This window comes from Cariama cristata, unplaced genomic scaffold, assembly GCF_000690535.1.
Source record: "Cariama cristata isolate BGI_N322 unplaced genomic scaffold, ASM69053v1 Scaffold46474, whole genome shotgun sequence".
Lineage (NCBI taxonomy): Eukaryota > Metazoa > Chordata > Aves > Cariamiformes > Cariamidae > Cariama > Cariama cristata.
In genome coordinates this window covers 1-19,822 of record NW_009613212.1, presented here as the reverse complement: position 1 = coordinate 19,822, position 19,822 = coordinate 1, and the positions used below count along the sequence as shown (strand labels likewise).

Sequence of the window (19,822 nt, the reverse complement as noted above, 5' to 3'; positions counted from 1 at the left end):
CCAAGAAGTTAAACAGTCTGAAAGATGCGGGTATTCAGCACCCTTGAAAACAGTACAGTATGGCCTCTTGAAACTACAGATAAGAATTTAGATGTCTAACTCAATTCCTATTTCCGAACAGGACTTCTCGATATAGATGCATTACAATTATTTTTATAAACTGTGCTAAACTTGCTTTAAATGCAGATTAGATATAATCTCTTTCCACCAGTTTTTGCTTCTGCCAGCTGTGGTTAATTTCTATACACTGATTATGCTATCTTAAAATTAAGGATTTAAACAAATACGAATGGTACATTGGAGAATATGATCGCCATGAAGCAGAGAAGGCATTGTTACAGGAAAACACTGTAAGTATAATTTATCTCAAAACCTGGGGTGTAAACTCTCAGAGAAAAGGTGTGTAAACTGTCCACAATGGCTTACATGTTTTGTTGTGAACTAACCATACAATCCATAATTTAAATCTGTGTCATACAGGATGAGACATTCTTGGTTAGAGATTGTTCAAAGAAATCAAATGCTGAACCATATGTTTTGGTTGTCTATTATGGAAGAAGAATATACAACATTAAAGTACGTTTTCTGGAAGACAGCCAACAATACGCACTGGGAACAGGGCTCAGAGGAGATGATGTAAGTAAAATACCATCTAATGTTACAGTCTATTGCTTTTAGGTCGCACTTCACAAGTTCTTAATACTAAAGATTAGTTACAAATTCTCCCAGATAACAAACTTGCTGCTTCATTAAAGTTTCTTTTACAACACTCTCACTTAAAGTATGTCTTAAAGTTTCAAGCAACTTCAAGATAGTAATTTAAAATGTAATTTTACATACCATGCTCAAATTCAATTTAAATCAGTGTGAAAATTTCTTAAGTACTTATAATACTTCTACCTACTCTAAGTAACACTTGCAAAGTAAAGGGGAAAAAAAAGTCCTCCCTTTCTAGGTATACATATTATTTTAGCATATTTTTTAACTTGTTATAATATAAACAGATGTTTTAAAATATATACAACTTCACATACTTGACAGCACAGCCTGTTGCTGCTATTGCTGCATAATGTCTCTTACTGTCTGTCTCTCATACAGCAAGAGGGGAATTAATATCTTTTTTTTTAAAAAAATGAGGAAATAGGACAAAAGTTGTCAAGGATATTCAGAAGCAATTAAATCATGTGGGTCCCCACAAATCAGTCTTTAAGATATGGTAATTTTCAATTAGAAAATCCCTTTAGATTTTTTTACAGAATTAAATTCTATTATATCCATGATAAGAGTCTAATTCGTATTCTGCCTATATGGTTAAATAACAAATAACATATCTGCATGTCTTTCACACAAGAAAAAAAAACATTAAAACTGAAGCTCATCTCTATAAAGATGTGGTACTCACAAAAAAAATTATAAGAAACTTAAAGAGTGCTCAGCTGCACAGCAAAAAAGCAAAGCAACAGCCCACTATGAGGGTTATTAGCTATGTAAACAACAGACAGAAATCCAACTAAGGTGAAGCGGCAAAGCCTCTGTAGCTGAATCTTCAATTATTTCCTTTTCATGCATGTCAATACTTTCAAACCTTATCTTTTCTATACATAGACTTAAAAAGAAACTGAAATCAAAACTGACCCAAGCTAACTTAAGCAGCAGGTCCAAGATTTACATTTGGATTCTTATTAGAAAATGTGGGATAGGATTCACGAGTTTTCAGAGATGAGGGGCAAGGTTTACTGGCAAGTTGCTCTTCAGGAACATTGGTTTAATAATGAGGGGAAAAAATACCTTTCATTGTTCAAGCACACTGAAACAGTTTGGGAAGCAGAAGGGTAGAACAAATCAAGAACTGTACTGCACGGTACCATCATCCTCGCATTGCTGTAGTGAACGAACAGACTTCTGTGAAACATTGGCTGCATTTCTGAATTGAAACTCCCAGATAATTTCCTGGAGTTTCACTATGATTTAGGAGAAAGCAAGTTTAGTTTTCCATTATTTTTACATTGTTTAGTCTTCCTGTAATGGCCTTGATAAAAAAAGGCTCAGTTTAGAAACAATGACTGACTAAAACAATGGAATGGAACTGAAATATGGTACACTACAGGATAATGTAGTATGTGTATGGTACACTACAGAATAAAGATATAAAACTAAATTTTCATCACTTTAACAGATTTAACAATTAAGGCAACTAGAAAATTACCCAAACAATACATGAACAATCTTTACTGAACTAAAAGGAAGGAGAACACAATCCCTCCCACCTCAGGAAATACCAAAATAGATGACTTTGTTGTTTGTTCCAACTTGTACACAGAAAGTACGTATCTTAAACAGTGGGTCTGGACTGACAGCAGTCAAAGTGGAAAGTTACAGTTCCAGAATAAGGATTTCAAGCATCTAATTAACGACCACCAGTATATCTTAAGACTTGACTCTACCAGGCCAAATCTGTAATCACGACATGTTACCTTAGGCCTTCTTTTTTAATACTGAGTATTGTTTCGCTCTAACTCAGAAATCCTCCCGTAGACCAACTACAACAGAAAAATTTCAGAATTGTGTTGCTAGTCAGCTATGTGTAGTACCAGGGAGCCACAGAGATGACAGCCTCCTACTTCTATGCGTTATTCTGAGCAGCAGACACAAAACCAGAATTAACTGGGCACAAAGCACATGGGCAATAACCAATAAGCAGTGGCACCAACCTTGCTCAGAAGAGCTACTTCCATCTCAGGCAGTCTCAATGGATTCTCCAAAAATACTCTTTCTTGAAAGCTGTCACCTCAACTTCTGCAGCTCACTTATGGTTCTTATCTCAGGAGAGTGAAAACAATTTGTAAGGCTGTGAATTACAGCAAAATTGCTACTATAATTTTTCAATGCCTCTTAAAATGCTTTCCAGAGCACTCCGCTTTGTCCCTTTACAGGGAAACCCTTTGTTACACCACATTTCGCAGTATGCAATGCAGACAGACCAGCTGCTTTATCTAGATTAGCTGAATACTCCCTATTCACCTGCCAAAGGGAAAGAAACCTAAACAGCAACCAACAGGTGCAGACCTATTACATTTCTCCCCAGTTGGTGATTTTATTCAAAGGTTCAGTCTTACAGATTTTCTGCAGTATGTTTTCACTTTTGGATTAGTCTATTTTCATCCATTAAAAGTATGTTTTCCTTACACAAAAATATAATTATTCAGAGTTTTCCCTATCCCATTGCAACTTTTGATTCTTCATATAAAGTAGACGAGTCATTAACATTTTGTATCATCAAAGAAGATTTTCAATTAACAGTTTTTTTAAATGTATTTAATTCAACTTTCATGACTGCTTCCATCATTAGTTCTCATGTAGCTCTCTAAGGCCGTAAGGGGGTGGAAAAAAGTGTTGATCATCAGACTTTTGTTTATGTTAGAAGTAAGCAAAGCTCCATGCAGCTAAATTAGTATCAAGCTGGAATACACTGAACACAAGTAGAGGGGAAAAAAAACCCACCGCTAACTCTGTTAGTGGAGCTGTATCTTTTGCTAGCAATTTAGCCACAGATGTTCACACCTACATACATATTTAATATACTGAGTTCACTAAAGGCCAAATCACATAAAGCTATAAGGACCAGATCCCCAAGTGGCACATATATGAAATTTAGGCATTTACATACAAAACCGCTGTCCTGAGCACCCTTTACTTGGCTGTTGTCCTCCTCTACTCCAGTCAGTTTCAATATTAAAAATCCAGATACCTGTAACACTGCTTCTTTTCATGTACATAGTTCTTTTGAAGACAAAGAAATCAAAACCTTGCTCACATTTAAAGCTGACCATGACACAAATTTTTTTTATTTTTCTTATCTCCTTTGCAAAACTAGATCTGCCACAAGCAAAGTACATGCTTTTAGCATGTCTGCAGGACCAGGCTCAACTCACAATGCAAAAACTAAAAATCAAAGGCAGAAGTAGGCTCCTTTTCAACTCAGGGCCTGTTTTACACAGAAGCTTAAAGCACGGTCCAACATGCATCTCTGGATCTCACTGTTCTGGCCACAGATGTTTTCTCCATCCTCACCACTCCCTGCCACCATTTGCAGCTAACTTTCATTTTCAAACCATCAGTCATACAAGTCACATCATTTCAACTCAAAGTGAATCAAATGGATTAGCTCCACCTACCTTCAGCCGCCATTACCCTGGTCTGACTCAGAGCAGATGAGGGAGCACTTCCACAACGCTTTCCACTGACAGCATTATGTCAAAAGGTACTGCCTGGAAATTGGGTCCAGTGAACACCTGTCAGGGGACGCGAATACTTTCAACTGAGAGATGTTTACAAGGTAAACATCTTGTCCACAGCTTAAATGATAGTTCAAGGATGAACTGTTCTCATTCAGGATGTGCGACGTAGTCCAGAGTCCTACCACCAACCCAATGAAATTCAAAACGACACCTTTCACGAGCAATCCTTGAGACCCTATTCTTATCTCCCCAGAACAGTCTGGAGACCAGCAGACAGGACATTCTTATGACAGCAGAGATCGGTTTGAGTCTTTTCATACAATGAAGGGAAATAAACAAATCTGAAGCATTGAATTTTCTTCATCTTTATGTCTTTAGGTGTCTTTATGCCTAACAAAGTGTAGGGTTCCATTAAAAGAGCTGAAGACATAAAATTCTGGACCATGAGTGCTCATTGCTATGGTGTCTAAGTCAACTTCATGTTCTGGCAGCCATGAAGAGACTCGGAGCTTAACATTTTAAATCTCGCTAATCAAATAAGAGTACAGGATGAAATAAAATAGGAAAAATATGTAAGTAACATCTGAGACATTCTTCCCTCATTACCAAAGAGCTACAGCTTAAAGGTACAGTGATGAATAATGTGACATTAACCAAGTGAAGCCAAGTTAAATTTCCAAAGCAGATGAACAATTACAGTAACAGTTTTTAACTTTCCAACCAACAAAAAAAACATTACAAAACAGGTGCTGATAAAGAGTAAGTTTAGAATGAAAAACGTTAAGATTACTTTGGTATGACATGAAATACAAACCACAGTTTTGCCTAATTTCTACTACCAACAATGACCTTGAACATAAGGCAAAGACAAAACAGCAAAGCAGAACAAATGTATACAAGTAAAAATTATCAAAACAAAACTTTAAAAAAATAGCACACTGGCTTTGAGAGCAAATAATTTTCATCTTAAAATAACACAGGAACAGTTTCACCAAATTACAGATTTAATCAAATTTTCTTATTAACTAGGTGTGGATCAGGTGGAGATGACAGAGACTACTATGAGATTCCATCACGTATACAGTGAATGCCCATGCTTAGAGTAAATGTGATAGAATATAGATACAGTATAGGTATTAATGTCACAGTAAGCTTGCATTACTGTGTACAGTTCTAGTGATTTAATATCAATGAGTCCAAAGAATAGCTCATGAGGAGAAACAATGGTGTGTTGACAGCTTAGTGATTTAATGAGACCCTAGAAGTTACACACAGGGAAGAGAATTATTTAGGACTGCTAAACCTTGGAATGGCAGGATTAACAGACTCCCACCAGGACAGATGAGGATAAATACCTTGGATAGCTTTCCATTGCTGTTTGATCAGATCAGTTCAAACCATACCTTTATAATTTTATGAACAGGCTTGAAGGATGTCATTGTTTTGAACACCAGAGAACAAGACTAAAACTCTGCTGAGACCCATACTTTAAAGGGCTTTTATAGCAACTTTCTCAGTAAACTGAATGGGGAAAAAAAAAGTACATCTTAAAGGGTACAAAGAAACTTCCAGTATAAAGTACTATGTACTGCTAATTAAGTGTAACTTTTGACAGGGTAAAGTTAGTAATGATTTATAGCTGCACCATCTTTTAAAAATCCATGATCACATCTGGCATTACAAAATTTTACAGGTGATACTGCATTCTCAGGGCTTAGATATGCTCCCCAGCTGCTTTCTCCTACACAGGAGAGAGAGACACAAAGGAAGTAAGACGATTAAAATCTGGTGCTTTTCCTTTTATGATTGCTTCAATCTAATCTAATCATAATTCTATGCAAAATATTACCTTTTTCTAATGCTGTCATTTGCAAGTCTTTTAATGGCATAGATAAAACAATCTAGCAATTTAATTTTCAGTCACTGATTACAATTTTTTCTTCCTTCCCAGAAATTTAATTCTGTGAAAGAGATCATTGACTTCTACAAATATGTTCCCATCACACTCATTGATGGAAAGGATAAATCAGGAATCCAGAGAGAACAATGCTACCTTACCTATCCATTCAAGTCACGCAAAAGATGTTTTCTGCCTTAACGTCACAGATTTGTTTGTACAGATGTAAACAGAACAAGTATTTAAATGTTTCAAAAATCAGATTAGCCTTTGAGTGAAGCAACCTTATCTAGTTGGAGATGTCCCTGCTGACCGCAGGGGGGTTGGACTAGATGACCTCTAAAGGTCCCTTCCAGCCCAAATGATTCTATGATTCTGTGATTCTATGATAATATTATGAAGCATTCCAAATGCTCCACTAAAAAACTCTCCAGCTAAGAATACAGTTCTACTCCATTTTTTGATTCCTTTCATTTAACTTTGAGGATACAGGTACAGTATATGCCATTGTATTAATTCACAGGAAGTGTTAAGAGAAACTGACTTCTGATAGCTTAACAATGATTGAGCGATTTGTTTATCTCGCACTCTACCTTCTAACACAAGACAAAAAACAAATTCAATCTTTCTTACCAAAATGTCACTGAATCTGTTAGTGGCAAAACCCAATAAAGCATACTACAGTCATACAAAAATATTCTTGCTTTTAAAAATACATGTGAAATGCTGTTTATCTGAGTACTCACTGTTTGACAATTTCATTTTGTGTGCATATGTGTTTGCACAAAACAAGCTGTGCTCAGCAGCCACTGAAGTCAGTGGGTGTCAGCAGATGCTCATAGGTACTGCAGCTGATTACAAAGCTAGCTTTAATTATGTAAATTCCATTACCTAACTAACACTAATTCTTTAGCTTAAGTAGCAGATACTTGTATTTCATATCTGAGCCTTCAAACACTTAAATAGTAGGACCATTACGCAAACAGTCCCTTTGAATTCATACCATGTGCAAATATAGAGATAAAAATCATCAGTAGAACAGTAGATGTGCTTCAAACTCAGCAAGAAAACATGTTCCAGTGTGTATCAAAGACGACAAGAACGTGATATTCTTCCAGCAAAAAATACGGTAATATTTATTCATATAATTTGAGTTCTGGAAGGCTTAACTAAATTCATTATAAAGATGAAAGGCAAACTTCAGTATTTTTCTACAAACATCCATAATCTTCCTTTCTAAGTACACTCAGAAGTTTGACTAGGTAACTGGAATATACCAAGAGCAAACCTCAGTTACTTTATCCTTACAGAATAGAAACAAGAAGAATAAAAACATTCAAGCCCAAAACATGACATTCCAAACCAATTTATGATGTAGTATGTAGTGGCACAGACTAGCTCTAAAAAAATTTGGCAGGTGGTTGTTATTTCCTTGCAACCTTTTTATTTCTCAATGCTGCATCAAAATGCAAGAGAACATTCATTATAAGTCTTTCTTTCAAACCACTGAGACTGTTAAACTTGAAGGAAATGATGATGACATTATCTAATAAGAACAAAAATTAACAAAACAGAAGCTGCTAAGTAGTTTGGCAGAGCTCAAAACGGAAGAGGCATGATGTAATCTGCTTTAAGAGTTTCACACCCACCATACAATTTAACTTACAAAAGGTTTTCATGTTAAAACAAAAAAAATATTTTCCAAATTAAACCCATGAAAAAAATACACTTTAACAATTTAGATGGCAGATTATGGCACTGACATACAAAGCTTTGCAGATGTTTATTAAAACACTAAACTTGCTTACAAAATACAAACATTACTAGTCTACTTAAACCACCTAGAGTTTATAAAGCTGAGCAGCAACACTTCCCTCATCCCCCCCAGTACAGCTTTCATGAGGAATGTTCTCATTTTAACAGTGACAACTCTTACAAAGCAAATTCAAAACTATTTATTTAGTAGCCTCTACAGAAACAAAACTAATTCAAACAGCAACCTGGTCTGAAGGCATTAAAACAAAGGAGGAATTTCAACCATGTTTTTTTCTTACGGTAACAATTTCAATATTTATTACATGTGATATGCCAGAATTTTAAAATGGAAGCTATTTTCGCAATCAAAAATGCAAATAGTACTGTTAGGTTTGGCATCAAAATATATGAAGTGAAAAAAATCCCTCTAGTGTACCCATCTAAAAAAATATAATTCCATTTGAATACAAAATGAGAACTGTCATTTCTTTAATACTGACAAAACAGACAAAAGGAAGTTTGTTCTGTGGAATAGGTTAGTCTGATACAAATGATACAAAAAATTTCCATGTGTATATGATGAAAAAGATCTGACTTAAAGCACCAACTATTTGAAGGATTTTAACACTGTATTGCAAAATTATTGGAAAGCAATGTTTTAACTGGTTTGAAAATAAGCCTCAGACAGATAGAGTATTAAAATATTTACATTTCAATGCAGATATGATACATACTTTATTAAAACAAGGTGTAATATGCTGGAGTATATAAAAAATATTCCCAGCTTAAACTGTTTACAAAAATGCACCAACAGTGAAAAGAGTTAGGGACTACCATTGTTTCAAGAATAGTTCCAGTTCAAACATAGAACACACATCCAGCATTAGAGTCAGTATTGATTTTCTTACCTGTAAAAACGTAAGAAGTGATTTTAATTGTAAATATGTGCTTCAATATAGTTCATTCTGCATGATTTTAAAATTATTTCAAATTAACAAGATGAAGAAGAACATCTATTGTCCGTGTACAGAAACATTAGACTTCAGTATCATCCATCCCTCTTCTTCACTAAAAGCTTGAAATTTGGCCCTGATTTAGGAAAGTGTTTAAGCAACCGAGCAATGTTTACACTGCACTGAAGTCAGTAGATACACGTTAGACGTACATACGTAACTAGGCACATGCTTGTATGAACTGAGGTCTACAAAAAATATATTCTAACATAATCCAAACTCTTAAGATTAAGAAGGATGAAAGATTGCACTGAAAATCTGGTTCAACACTGTCAATGTAAAAGCTGCGCAACATGGTTTTTTGTTTTGAAAAGTCTTCATCTTCAGCAAGTTCCCCCTGTAAATAAGCATTAACTCACCAACTAGAGTTCTAACCAAATGCCCAATTCCACAAACGTGTTTATGTCAGGCTACACACACATCGTGGTAGAGGTTTTATGTTTGGCTATTACTTCCTTAGATTTCAGAACAGCCTTGAGACCATACAGAGAAAAGCTGCTCCCTCCTATCAGTCCAAGCCTGGTGATATCTCCAGCTCTGCCTGTTCAGAACAAAGATGGTACAGAAAGCTGACAGTGTTCTACTCTTTCACATCTATAAAATACAGGCTAGGTAAAGACTAAAGTACTAAACAAAATTAAACTTTTAGTGCTATCTGACCTAGTGGCAGTAACTCTGACCCCATAGATGTTCTTCATTTACACCCTTGTATCGCCTCTGAAGTCAGTAGAAGTGTTTTTGTTTCACTGAAACAGAGTACTTGCATTTAAGTTTTACTTTTTATGTGTGGTGCTTAATTTGCCACTAAAACCTACCATATACACTTGCTGCCCACAGAGGATCAAAGGTGCTCTTCAGTATATGTATTACTCAATCTCTGAAACACCATGCTGTAATAAAGCAAACTAAACCCTGTTACATTTACAAAGACCTCACCATCGAAGATTTTAATCCATACAGACCTAGCACAAACCAGTTACAGCACAGTATCCTAGTACAGAGAATGGTAACCAGAAAGATGTTTGCATAGCAAATCTTTTTCAAATGTCTCCTAATGAACAGATGAAGTTGACCTCCAATACAAATTTCAAACATGAGAGTGCAAAGTAGTGCCTAAGCCTCACTATCGGCTTCTCTGTATCTCTGTAACTCTCCTCTCTTCTTGCACTTCGCTAACAGTAGAGACCTTTTGGCAAAATAAAGACATTATTTCCATCTTCCTTTCCAAGCAACTTAGTGGCAGTCATTAAAAATAAGAGGGGAAACCTCTCCTAGTCTCTCACTTAATGCTTTTTTGCTGGAAGAGAAAGAACATCCCAACCCTTGGTTGCCTCTATTAAGTGCCTCTGTCCATGACTTATCCATTCTTCTTGGTCCATATATACTCTTCCACAAAACCAACACTTAAACAGACATTGAAGTGTTTCAGCTGGTGAAGCTTCTACCACCTGGTAGTTGTTTTTATGGGTCTTTTTTAGTTTCATTTTTAGCATACTCTGCTTTTTCGCTTGGTTTCCTGTCTCAACATTCTGAAGAGTAAGACGCTTTCGATAACGTTTGACACCAAGACAACTACTTGTCCTTTCTGATAGAACTACTTTCAGGACTTGACCTTTATACTTGTTGATAGTCTTCATGACATTAATTATCTCTGGTGAGTCAACGTCAGGGTGGTTTAGTACCACAACTGGCTGGTTACGACGAGGGCATTTGATCAACTGATCCATTCTCAGAGGAACAAGCCGAAGACGTCTTGCTGTCAACAGATACGACATGTCAGAACTTGAACTTGTTTCCGACTGAGTTCTTGTTTTCCTCTTAGGAAGCTCCCTGAAGCTTGCTTGCTTTGCCTTATTTTTGGGACCTAGCTGACTTTTTGAATAGGGTTTGCTTTGCTTACTCACATCACTGCTTTTCCGAAATGGTACACCAGTTTGTTTGCTATTATTTTTAACACTTGCCTCTCGCTTTGGTCTTTGCCTGAGTGATATACTTCGGGACTCAGCATTTGGTTCACTCTGATTAGGCAAACATGGCAAATTACTAAGTGTCTCAGAAACACTGACAGGAACCGGGCGAGGCAGAAACATTTCATTGCAATGCTCAGAAGGAGCTGATGTTTCACTCCTGTTTTCTATTCCATTTGAGTTTTGACTGCTAGTAGCATTTAGCACTCTCAGCATTGTCCCTTTGGGAATAAACACTGGAGTAGCAACATGGGAATTTTTAGTTACTCTGATTTTAGATGTTCTTGCAAATGTAAGCAACCGATCTTTACTGTGTTCTTCGCTACTGATCACACTGTTTCCACCATGCCCTTGAGGCAAAGATGCAGACTGTTCCACTTCAGTGGGAGGAACAATTCTCTTGCCACCTGCTGAATTTTCCTGAGGGAAAAGCACCTTTTTACTAGAAGTCTGACATCTCAAAGGCATGGTTTTCATGTTAGATTCAGCAGCAGACATGAGCTGAGCAATCTTTCTACACAGCAATGCTGCTGACTTCTTATTGCATCTTGTGTCATCCCATCTGACACCCTCTGGAACATTTTCAGCCCCAGAGCTAAGAGAAAATACAGATGAAATAACAGGTCCCTCAAAAGGATTGTCTTTATTTTCCATCTTCTGTAGTTCTGATGGATCCAGAAGACAACTGTTCTTTTGACTTGCGGTTTCAGCTCTCTTTACTTTGCTACAGCCAAAAGTCATGTCCTCACAAGGTGTAGTTTTAGTGACATGAAAGTTTTTTCCTGCTCCAGAAGATGTAACAGATTTTTTATCAAAACCTTTACCAGCTAAATGTGTTTCTGTAGAGCTCACTGACAGACTCCTACATTCTTTGTCATCCCTCTTTAGTAGCAATGTATCCTTTAGTTTAAGGATTGCAGAAGAATTTTTGCCCTCCTGAGCAGCCTCTACAGGAATGTTCTTGGAACTTTTATCTTCAGAAATAGCAGCAGATTTTGGAGGGGGTATATCCACACCTTCTTCATAACAATACAAGTCATAATGTAAGTTATTTTTTCCATCTACTTCCCACCTTGAGGATTTAAGATCACTTTTTTTTTCAGTATTATTCATCACCAGAGATGGAGAACAAAGTTCTATAACACCTGAATGGACATCAATACCTTTCACCAAATGAAAGCATAATTTTGATGCATCTTCCCTCTGTACAGATACAGAGCTACAGTCTGAGAGTTGAGGATCAGAAAAACATTCCAAATTCTTGTCATATGTACTATCCAAATTAAGCTGGTTACTAACATTGGATAATTTGTCTACATTCACTTCCATGGTTAGTAACTCATTTTGAGACACAGAAGATGTTTTTTTTCTTTCTGCAGATCGTTCTATACCTTGATTCTGAAGTTCCTCTTCAGCATTGTTCATAGGTTTGTAAGTTGCTTCTTTCATAGGAATTAGCTTAAGAACCAGCTGTTGTGCTCCATTCACTATTTTAATCTCTACTATCTGAGCTAAACAGTTAGAAGGAACTACAAGTTCAGACGGTGCAATTACTGTTAAAGGCATCCCAGGTTGTAAAGGCTCCATTTTTGGAGAATAAACCTCAACTTCCACACTTTGATTCTCACATACGCTTATTTCAGATGGCTCCAATATTGTTTTATTCTGGACTGATGCTGTGTTTATGCTACATTCTACATCATGAGACAAATAGATTGTTCTAGTTGCTTTACCTGGAATCTCACAAACCATATTGGAAGACGAATTTGAAAGTTCATTCTGAAAAGGAATTTTAGCATATTTCTGCTTTTCAAATAAAGTGCTTTGTCTCGGCTTCTTTTGCTTGTGGTTTATGATAGTACTTGACAGCCGTTTTGTGGGTGTTCCATGTACTCTTCTCGTATGTTTTACTATATAGTCATGTCTAACAGCACCGTATTCACAGTATTCACACTGATACGGAAAAGTTCCAGTGTGTTTCACCAAATGCCTCTGGAATTCTCCTTTGGTGTAGGATATGTAACTACAGTGGGAACAAATAAATTTAATTTCTTCATGTTGACCTACATGCTTTTTATACTGTAAGGGATCCTTTGTTGAAAATCTACATTTATCACAGTAGTATTTACCTGGCAGAAAGTTTTTAACTTTAAATGTTTTCTGGGTTTTACTTGCAGATTTTTTTTCACGTTTTTCAAAGTCTACAGCATTGGCACCCTCAGGAACAAAATGGAAAGCTGGTGGTGTAACATGACTGCACTTCTTGCAGACAAAATTTTTGTCTTCAGTCCACCCGAGCTTCTTATGCTTTTCTATATCTTGCATTGACATTTTCTGAATGCTTCTGCATTTTATACAGCTTATCAGTGACAACTTATTGTTCTCAGCCTCAGTGCCTTGGTAACAGCAGTTTTGGTCATCATCCTCATTTGATGGATTTGTTTTATCCTCAGAAGATTGCTTTGGGGATGTAGTTAAGGAATTATTTTTATCACTAACTTGGCCAGGGTACAATCTTGGTAAAATTTCCCTCATTTTTTTCAACTGCATTTCAGAAGACTCTGCATCAGTTTTGTCAAACACAGCAGCAACAGACAGAACGTTTTCTTGGTATTAGTCTTGTATATGCTGCCTATCAGTCAATCATTCAGGCCACCGATCTGGAGAACATACAACTTTGGAAGAAATGGTGCTCAAGCAACTGCATCCATATTATATTCCATGTTCTTAATTTTATTCAATCAACTTGCAGCACTAAAGAATAAAAAGCAGAAGATTAAGTCAGTTACGATTCGCTGATCACTGAAATACAATGAACTAATAATTGAATTATCAGTGGACTACAGCTGAATTACAGAGTGCAAGTCTGTTAACATACCACTGATGGTATTCTGCACATACAACCATTAACTCTAAGCAAAACATATCCAATCAAATAATCTTTTAACATTTTCTCTTATTCAAACTGTTCATAAATTCATAAAAGTATCTGCTATGCACCAAAACCTAAAGAACCCATGCTATTTCTTCCATGTCATGAAAAATTTTACATGCAAGAAACGTATTTATAAGCCTAACAAGACAGACAGACACTTGGTAACAGAACTCAGCAGCAGACATGATTTCAGTTAATGTACAGCCCTTAACTCAGGAAAAGATATTATGCAATACCACAAGGGCCACTCATTTGTTGAATCCCAGCAGGAAAAAGGAGAGTGACTACAATGGTTAGTAGAAACATGCAACAATGAGTTTGTTTTTAAATACACGGATTTTTAAGTTAGCATAGTAATTCCTGAAGTACAGAAGGAAGTTCTTTTCTAATCAGTGCCAATGTTTTGGATCCAAACAGTCTTGAACACTAATTCGTAACAAGATGTAATTTATACTTCACATGTTCTGAAAGTAATGAAGTGAAAACAATCTGTGGCTGCAAAATTAATTACTTTCACTTCTATTAATATCACAGTGTAATCACTTCTATGTATGTGGACAAGTATATAAATAATACACTCCATCCTGATAATACAGAACGTGGCAATCAAGTAAAATAAACAATGCAATGGAAGGCAGAGGGAGAACAGGAATATTGGTGTAAAACCACATTAACTTGTGCAGTGTATTTGGCTCCACAGGTTCCAGCACTCTTACTGTCTCTTTTCTATATTTAACATGAACAAGATCTCAGTCTTTCAGCTTTTGCCAAGACTATGAGACCACTGTTATTTGGAAAATAAACAACTACATTAGCCTTTTGAGACATGCATAAACCAAAACAAAGTCCAAGGCTAACAGCAACAAGTAAAATCTACTCAACATCTTTCTTATCCAAAGTCTTACATACATACGGTTGCACAGATCTGCATTCACGTATAGATCCTATTTCATGAGGTTATTTCTAGATTCCTTTAGATTTCAATACATCCTACAGAAGAGTTCTGCTTCTGAAATGCAGCTCCTCTCCAAGTCTGTCTACAGAGACCAGGGCCTGATGCGGCCTCCAGAAGTACCGTGCCAAGATGACTTAAGTAGCATCCTATTACAATAATCCTACATGAATGAGGAAAACTTTACACTATGGCATATCTCCACAACGGCTTGACAGTAGTAAGCATCTGATCCAGAAAGTTTTTCTTGCATCTCCCTGTGCTGCATCTGTCAATATCCCTAACTGCTATGGGAATACTGCCCTAAAGATGGGGGTCTGCAAAGATCAAGTATACTGATGTAACCTCAAACAACAGTAAAAATCAGTTAGAAAACTAGTTAGGGACAACATAATGGGCTTTTCGCTCTTTAGCAACTAGATGGCTGCACACCTGTAAAACTCCTCAGTCGGCAGCTCTTAGGACTGTAGTAACCTCATTTCGTTGCAATGCCAACAGCTGTATATCCCCATGTGAAAAACCTCTACATCCTAATGTGAAAAAAAAAGCAGTGGTAGCCGCCCAAGAAGGAGGAAAGCATATATGACTACTGTATCATGAACTGAAGATTTTTTTTTTTTTAAGCAATTCTAAAGTTGGCAGCATTACACCCTCTATTATCCAGATTCTAAAGAGGAAAGAAAAACAAATGTTTCTGGTAGTCTTAGATGGACCATTCTACCCCTGCTAATATCACTTCTTAGACTTAAGACGAATCTTGTTGACACAGAAGTGTGATGGCAGGTTTATGGTCAGGAGATCCACTGTTGGATCCACTTTCAGCAGAAAGATAATAAGAAATCTTGATAAGCACAAGATCTAGACCAAGCATGCTTTGAAGATTTCTATACAGCTTTAAGAAAGAACTAAAATTGCATTTGAAAGAGTGAAGTTAGATCAATATTTGCCTTTTTTTTCTGTTAACAGCTACCCATTGATACTGAAACTGCCCTCTATATGAACTGAACAAAAGATAAGCATAGGGCACTTCATGCCATCAACATCTTAGACCACAAAAACCAGTACTAAAACCACAGAGTTTTCTCTTTTTTTTTAACACTGTAAACTTCACCTTATGGGACAACATGAAAAAGGATCCACCACCTTTAAAGAGCAAGAAAGTACAAGAAACACTACCAAACATTTTAAGAATGCTCCAATTTACCACACAGATCTGGGCTGCTCAGTCCAAGAGGACACTAGAAAAATTTAATAGAGGTCATTCAAAGAACAAACTAGTAACTCTTCTAAGCTTTCCTAACTCAAAGAGCTTTACATATGAAAGTGAAAACAAATAGGTCTGTTGTGGTTTAACCCCAAAACCAAGCTCTCATTCAGACCTGTGACAAATACCATGTTGCTAGAATCCAGGTTTCGAATGTTGTTGGAGTTACCGCTGCTGCATTTCAGGTTGAACCTAGGCAGCAGCCAAGCAGCTGCACAGCCACTCGCTGGCTCCCCACCCCTCCCTCAATAGGAAGGGGAGTGAATGGGAAAAAAAGAGCAAGAAAGCTTATGGATCTGGTGAAAGGCAGTTTAACAGGTGAAGGAGAGAGGCAGGGAGGTGATGCAAAGGAAATCACTCCCCACCTTCCACAGGCAGACTGATGCCCAGCCAGCCTCCGAGTAACAGCCACCTTAGAACCCAACTCCCCTCTCTCCTTCTTCCTTTACTTCCAGTTTTCATTGCTGAATGACAATATATGGTACGGACTATCCCCTTGACCAGTTCTGGTCAGTTGTCCCAGTGGCATGCCCTCCCAAGCTCTTGCCCACCCCATGCCTACTCACTGCAGCGGAGGCACATAGAGAGGAAAAAGAAAACCTTGAAATTGTGCAAACACTGTACAGCTACAATCAAAACACTGGTGTGTTATCAACGCTGTTTTAGCCACAGATCCAAAACACAGCACCATATAGGCTGCTATGAAGAAATTTAACTCCATCCCAGCCAGATAAGGTATAAGGTGAAAAAGAACTGAATAAAACTGAATAACCAGTTCACACTGAAGTGACATCGCTGTTGTCTCCTTAGCTAGTTATTCACAAATCTTTCCTGAACACTGAACAGTTAATAAGAAAAGTTTTGATGCAAACAGGTCCACTTTATCATTATTGTGGATAAAACAAGACCAAAAGCACATTGCAACTTCATTCTAATATTAAAAAAAATTATTTGCTTTTTCTGGTTACTTTGGAAAAATGAGATCATCAATGTACACAGAGAAGTGGTGCAATCCAGCATCCATTCATATCATACCAGCAGGGGAGGGTGGGGGAGTGGGGAGGGTGGAATTCCCCTGAAGATTTGTTTTGATATTTAAAGGGTTAGCAGAGAAATGCTTCAGAAGATTTAATTAAAAGATATATACTTGGTTTTTCAAGTTACAATCAAATGCAGAGCACACAGACCAATACAAAGGTTATCAATAAAGAAAGACCTGAAATTCTACATGGAGTCTGAACGGTAAACACAGGAATACGATGGATGAAGAATGGAGTAAGAGACATTAGGAGGGTTAAAATCAATTCTAGTCACTGTCTTTACAAGAATGGATTCAGAAAGTTTGTAAAAATACTCTGAAATACAATAAGGTACCTGAATTAGAAGAAATTAAAAAAATTTAGAGGCTGTATTTTTTACAAAAAATTGGAAGTAAAAACTTTTAGGCACATGGAAAAAGAACAGAAGGAATATAAAACAAACTTTCTCATTTACTCCTTCTACCAAACACCTGCAATTTGGCAACATTAAGTCAGGCATTTAAAAAAAGGAAATATTCCCACCTTTCACACAACACTAGTATATCTTGAACCTTGCTGCTCAAGACACAGAGATTAATAGATCTGCAGGAGTCAAAAGGCATTTCAAACAGTGGATATCACATGTACATAAAGGTTAGAAAACAGAGATCAATTAAAACCAAGAAAAATAGGAAGAGACATGCTCTGCAGCTTGACTATGCCAAATTCATCCAGTACAAGGTTTTGTGCACTGCAGTAGATTACAAACCACTGATGTGGCCACTGTCAGATAGACACTCCCAGCGTCTTCCCATTATTCTACACTCCTTAAATTTCCATTTACTTCAAATACATCACTACTTTGTTCATCATTTCAAAGGAAAATATTTTCTTCCAGTGTTTTAGTTGCCTTTTTTATCTCAAATTATATGCTGCTATCAATGAAATAGGTGTGACATGCAACATGCATTTATCATATGTGATCAAATAAATAAGACCTTACTTCAGCAAAGCGCACACCTCACACACTGAGTTCACAGACTGCATCCAACAATCAAGGCCTGCTTTGGTATTGAAAAGCCTATATGAGATGTTTCCTAAGAGAAAGAAGTTTAAACAGAATTGGAAGACACTGTGCATCACTGTATTAGGAAGATGCAGTGTGTAAGATGTGCATCTCTGTGAAAAACTTGAATCTCTGTGTAAACTTAAAATTATCTTGTCTGTATTTTACAATTATATATATGCCATATACTACCCATTTAACATCAATTGACTATCTCTGTTAAGCAGACTTAACTGTTCTACTGATCCACCTACGTAGCCACCGATTATTAGTCACTAATTTTAGGCCTAATGACTGGGAGAGATCCAAAGTGCTCCACCCAAGTATAACATACTGTACTAGTTAAAAGAATGATTTTGTATTAAAAACAAATCCTTCAAATACACCAAAGGCATTTTATCTACAAGTATTTCTTCTTAAAAAGGCATTTTGTTTCACCGTAACAGCTAATCACAGTCATTAACACTTTTTGTATCTGAAATTCATTTTGGTGGAAAAACTTCATGTGAACGAGGAATGCCAACATAGAGAATTAAGAAGAGCAAAGACCATGCATCAGGTTTTTAGAGCTTACTTTTATTATAAAATATACAGTTATTTCACTCTACAGAAAAAATTAAATTAAAAATTTTTACTACTTATAATATTAAGTTATGCAAAATACTGATTAAAAGTAAATCACTATTTTTCGAATGCATAGGTGAAAAAATGTCCAATTTATCGTCATATATTAGCATTGTATGAAGGCAGGTACATATGTACTATACAGTATCCTACTGAAATGGAGGTCTGCTTCTTTGTGGCTCTAGGACTGAGGCCTAGCTTTATTTGTATCTGAAAGATACACATTTCTGACATCGTTCAATTGCTTGGTGGTCTTCTTGCAATAAGCTAAGCAAGACATTCTCAAATAACTACTGCATCAAAAGCAGTATTTTAGAGAGTGCTCAGAAATGTTTATACAGTTGTTTATCATTACATATATGATCAACTTCTAAATTTATGTGGCATATTTCATCATTTCACACAATTTACAACCATTTTCAAAATCTTTCTGTATATCCAAAGCATACTGACTAGTATTTAGCATTACCTTACTCTAAGCTTTAAGGCCTGTAAGCAATAAAAGCATGGCACTGAAGAAAATGGGAGAGAAGGGGGGAGAGGCCCATTATAACTACACATCCCTCTGTGCCCATTTCTCAAAACACTCATGTAGATGCTAAAATTCATTTCTACAGATCTAATTCCTGCTAAAATTAGCTACATACTATCTGTATGTGCAAGGAAAGGACCTTGACTATAACCATTTACTGTAGTAACAATGCAGCACAGAATGCTAGCAAAATCCTGTAACATACCAAACAGACTTTTTTTATTAAATTTATATTTCAGGACACTTTGGCTACATCTATGATAACACTGGGTGATTTATTTAGAAGAAATCCAAGATAATTTAGACGTAATGATCTAACTGCCCAATGTAATACTTTTTTATGACAGATTCTCTTCCAACAAAATTTAATGTAGGATTTAATTAAGAGAATCTTATGCCCAAATACTCTAAAAAACCCAATTTACATACAAAATACAGGATGTTTTATTCTGCTCAGTAAAATAGTTACTAACCCGAAAGCTTCTTTTCTTCAGGAAGAAGACCAAGATGACAAACCTGGACAACAGCTTTACAGTTCAGACGAGTCCAAAGCAGCCTGA

The 19,822-nt window shown here is 36.4% G+C and overlaps 1 protein-coding gene across 1 annotated transcript; it reads right to left on the bottom strand.

The window, feature by feature from the left end:
• Positions 1-10,186: 10,186 nt before the first annotated feature.
• Positions 10,187-13,620, bottom strand: ZNF518B (zinc finger protein 518B). The gene has a single exon (XM_009698915.1). It carries the CDS (start codon positions 13,418-13,420, stop codon positions 10,187-10,189), a length of 3,234 nt encoding a protein of 1,077 aa, XP_009697217.1. The 5' UTR covers positions 13,421-13,620.
• Between the last annotated feature and the right edge of the window lie 6,202 nt (positions 13,621-19,822).

Excerpts from the sequence above, each read along its gene's own strand:
- ZNF518B (XM_009698915.1), bottom strand. The coding sequence starts at position 13,420 with ATGCAGTTGAAAAAAATGAGGGAAATTTTACCAAGATTGTACCCTGGC.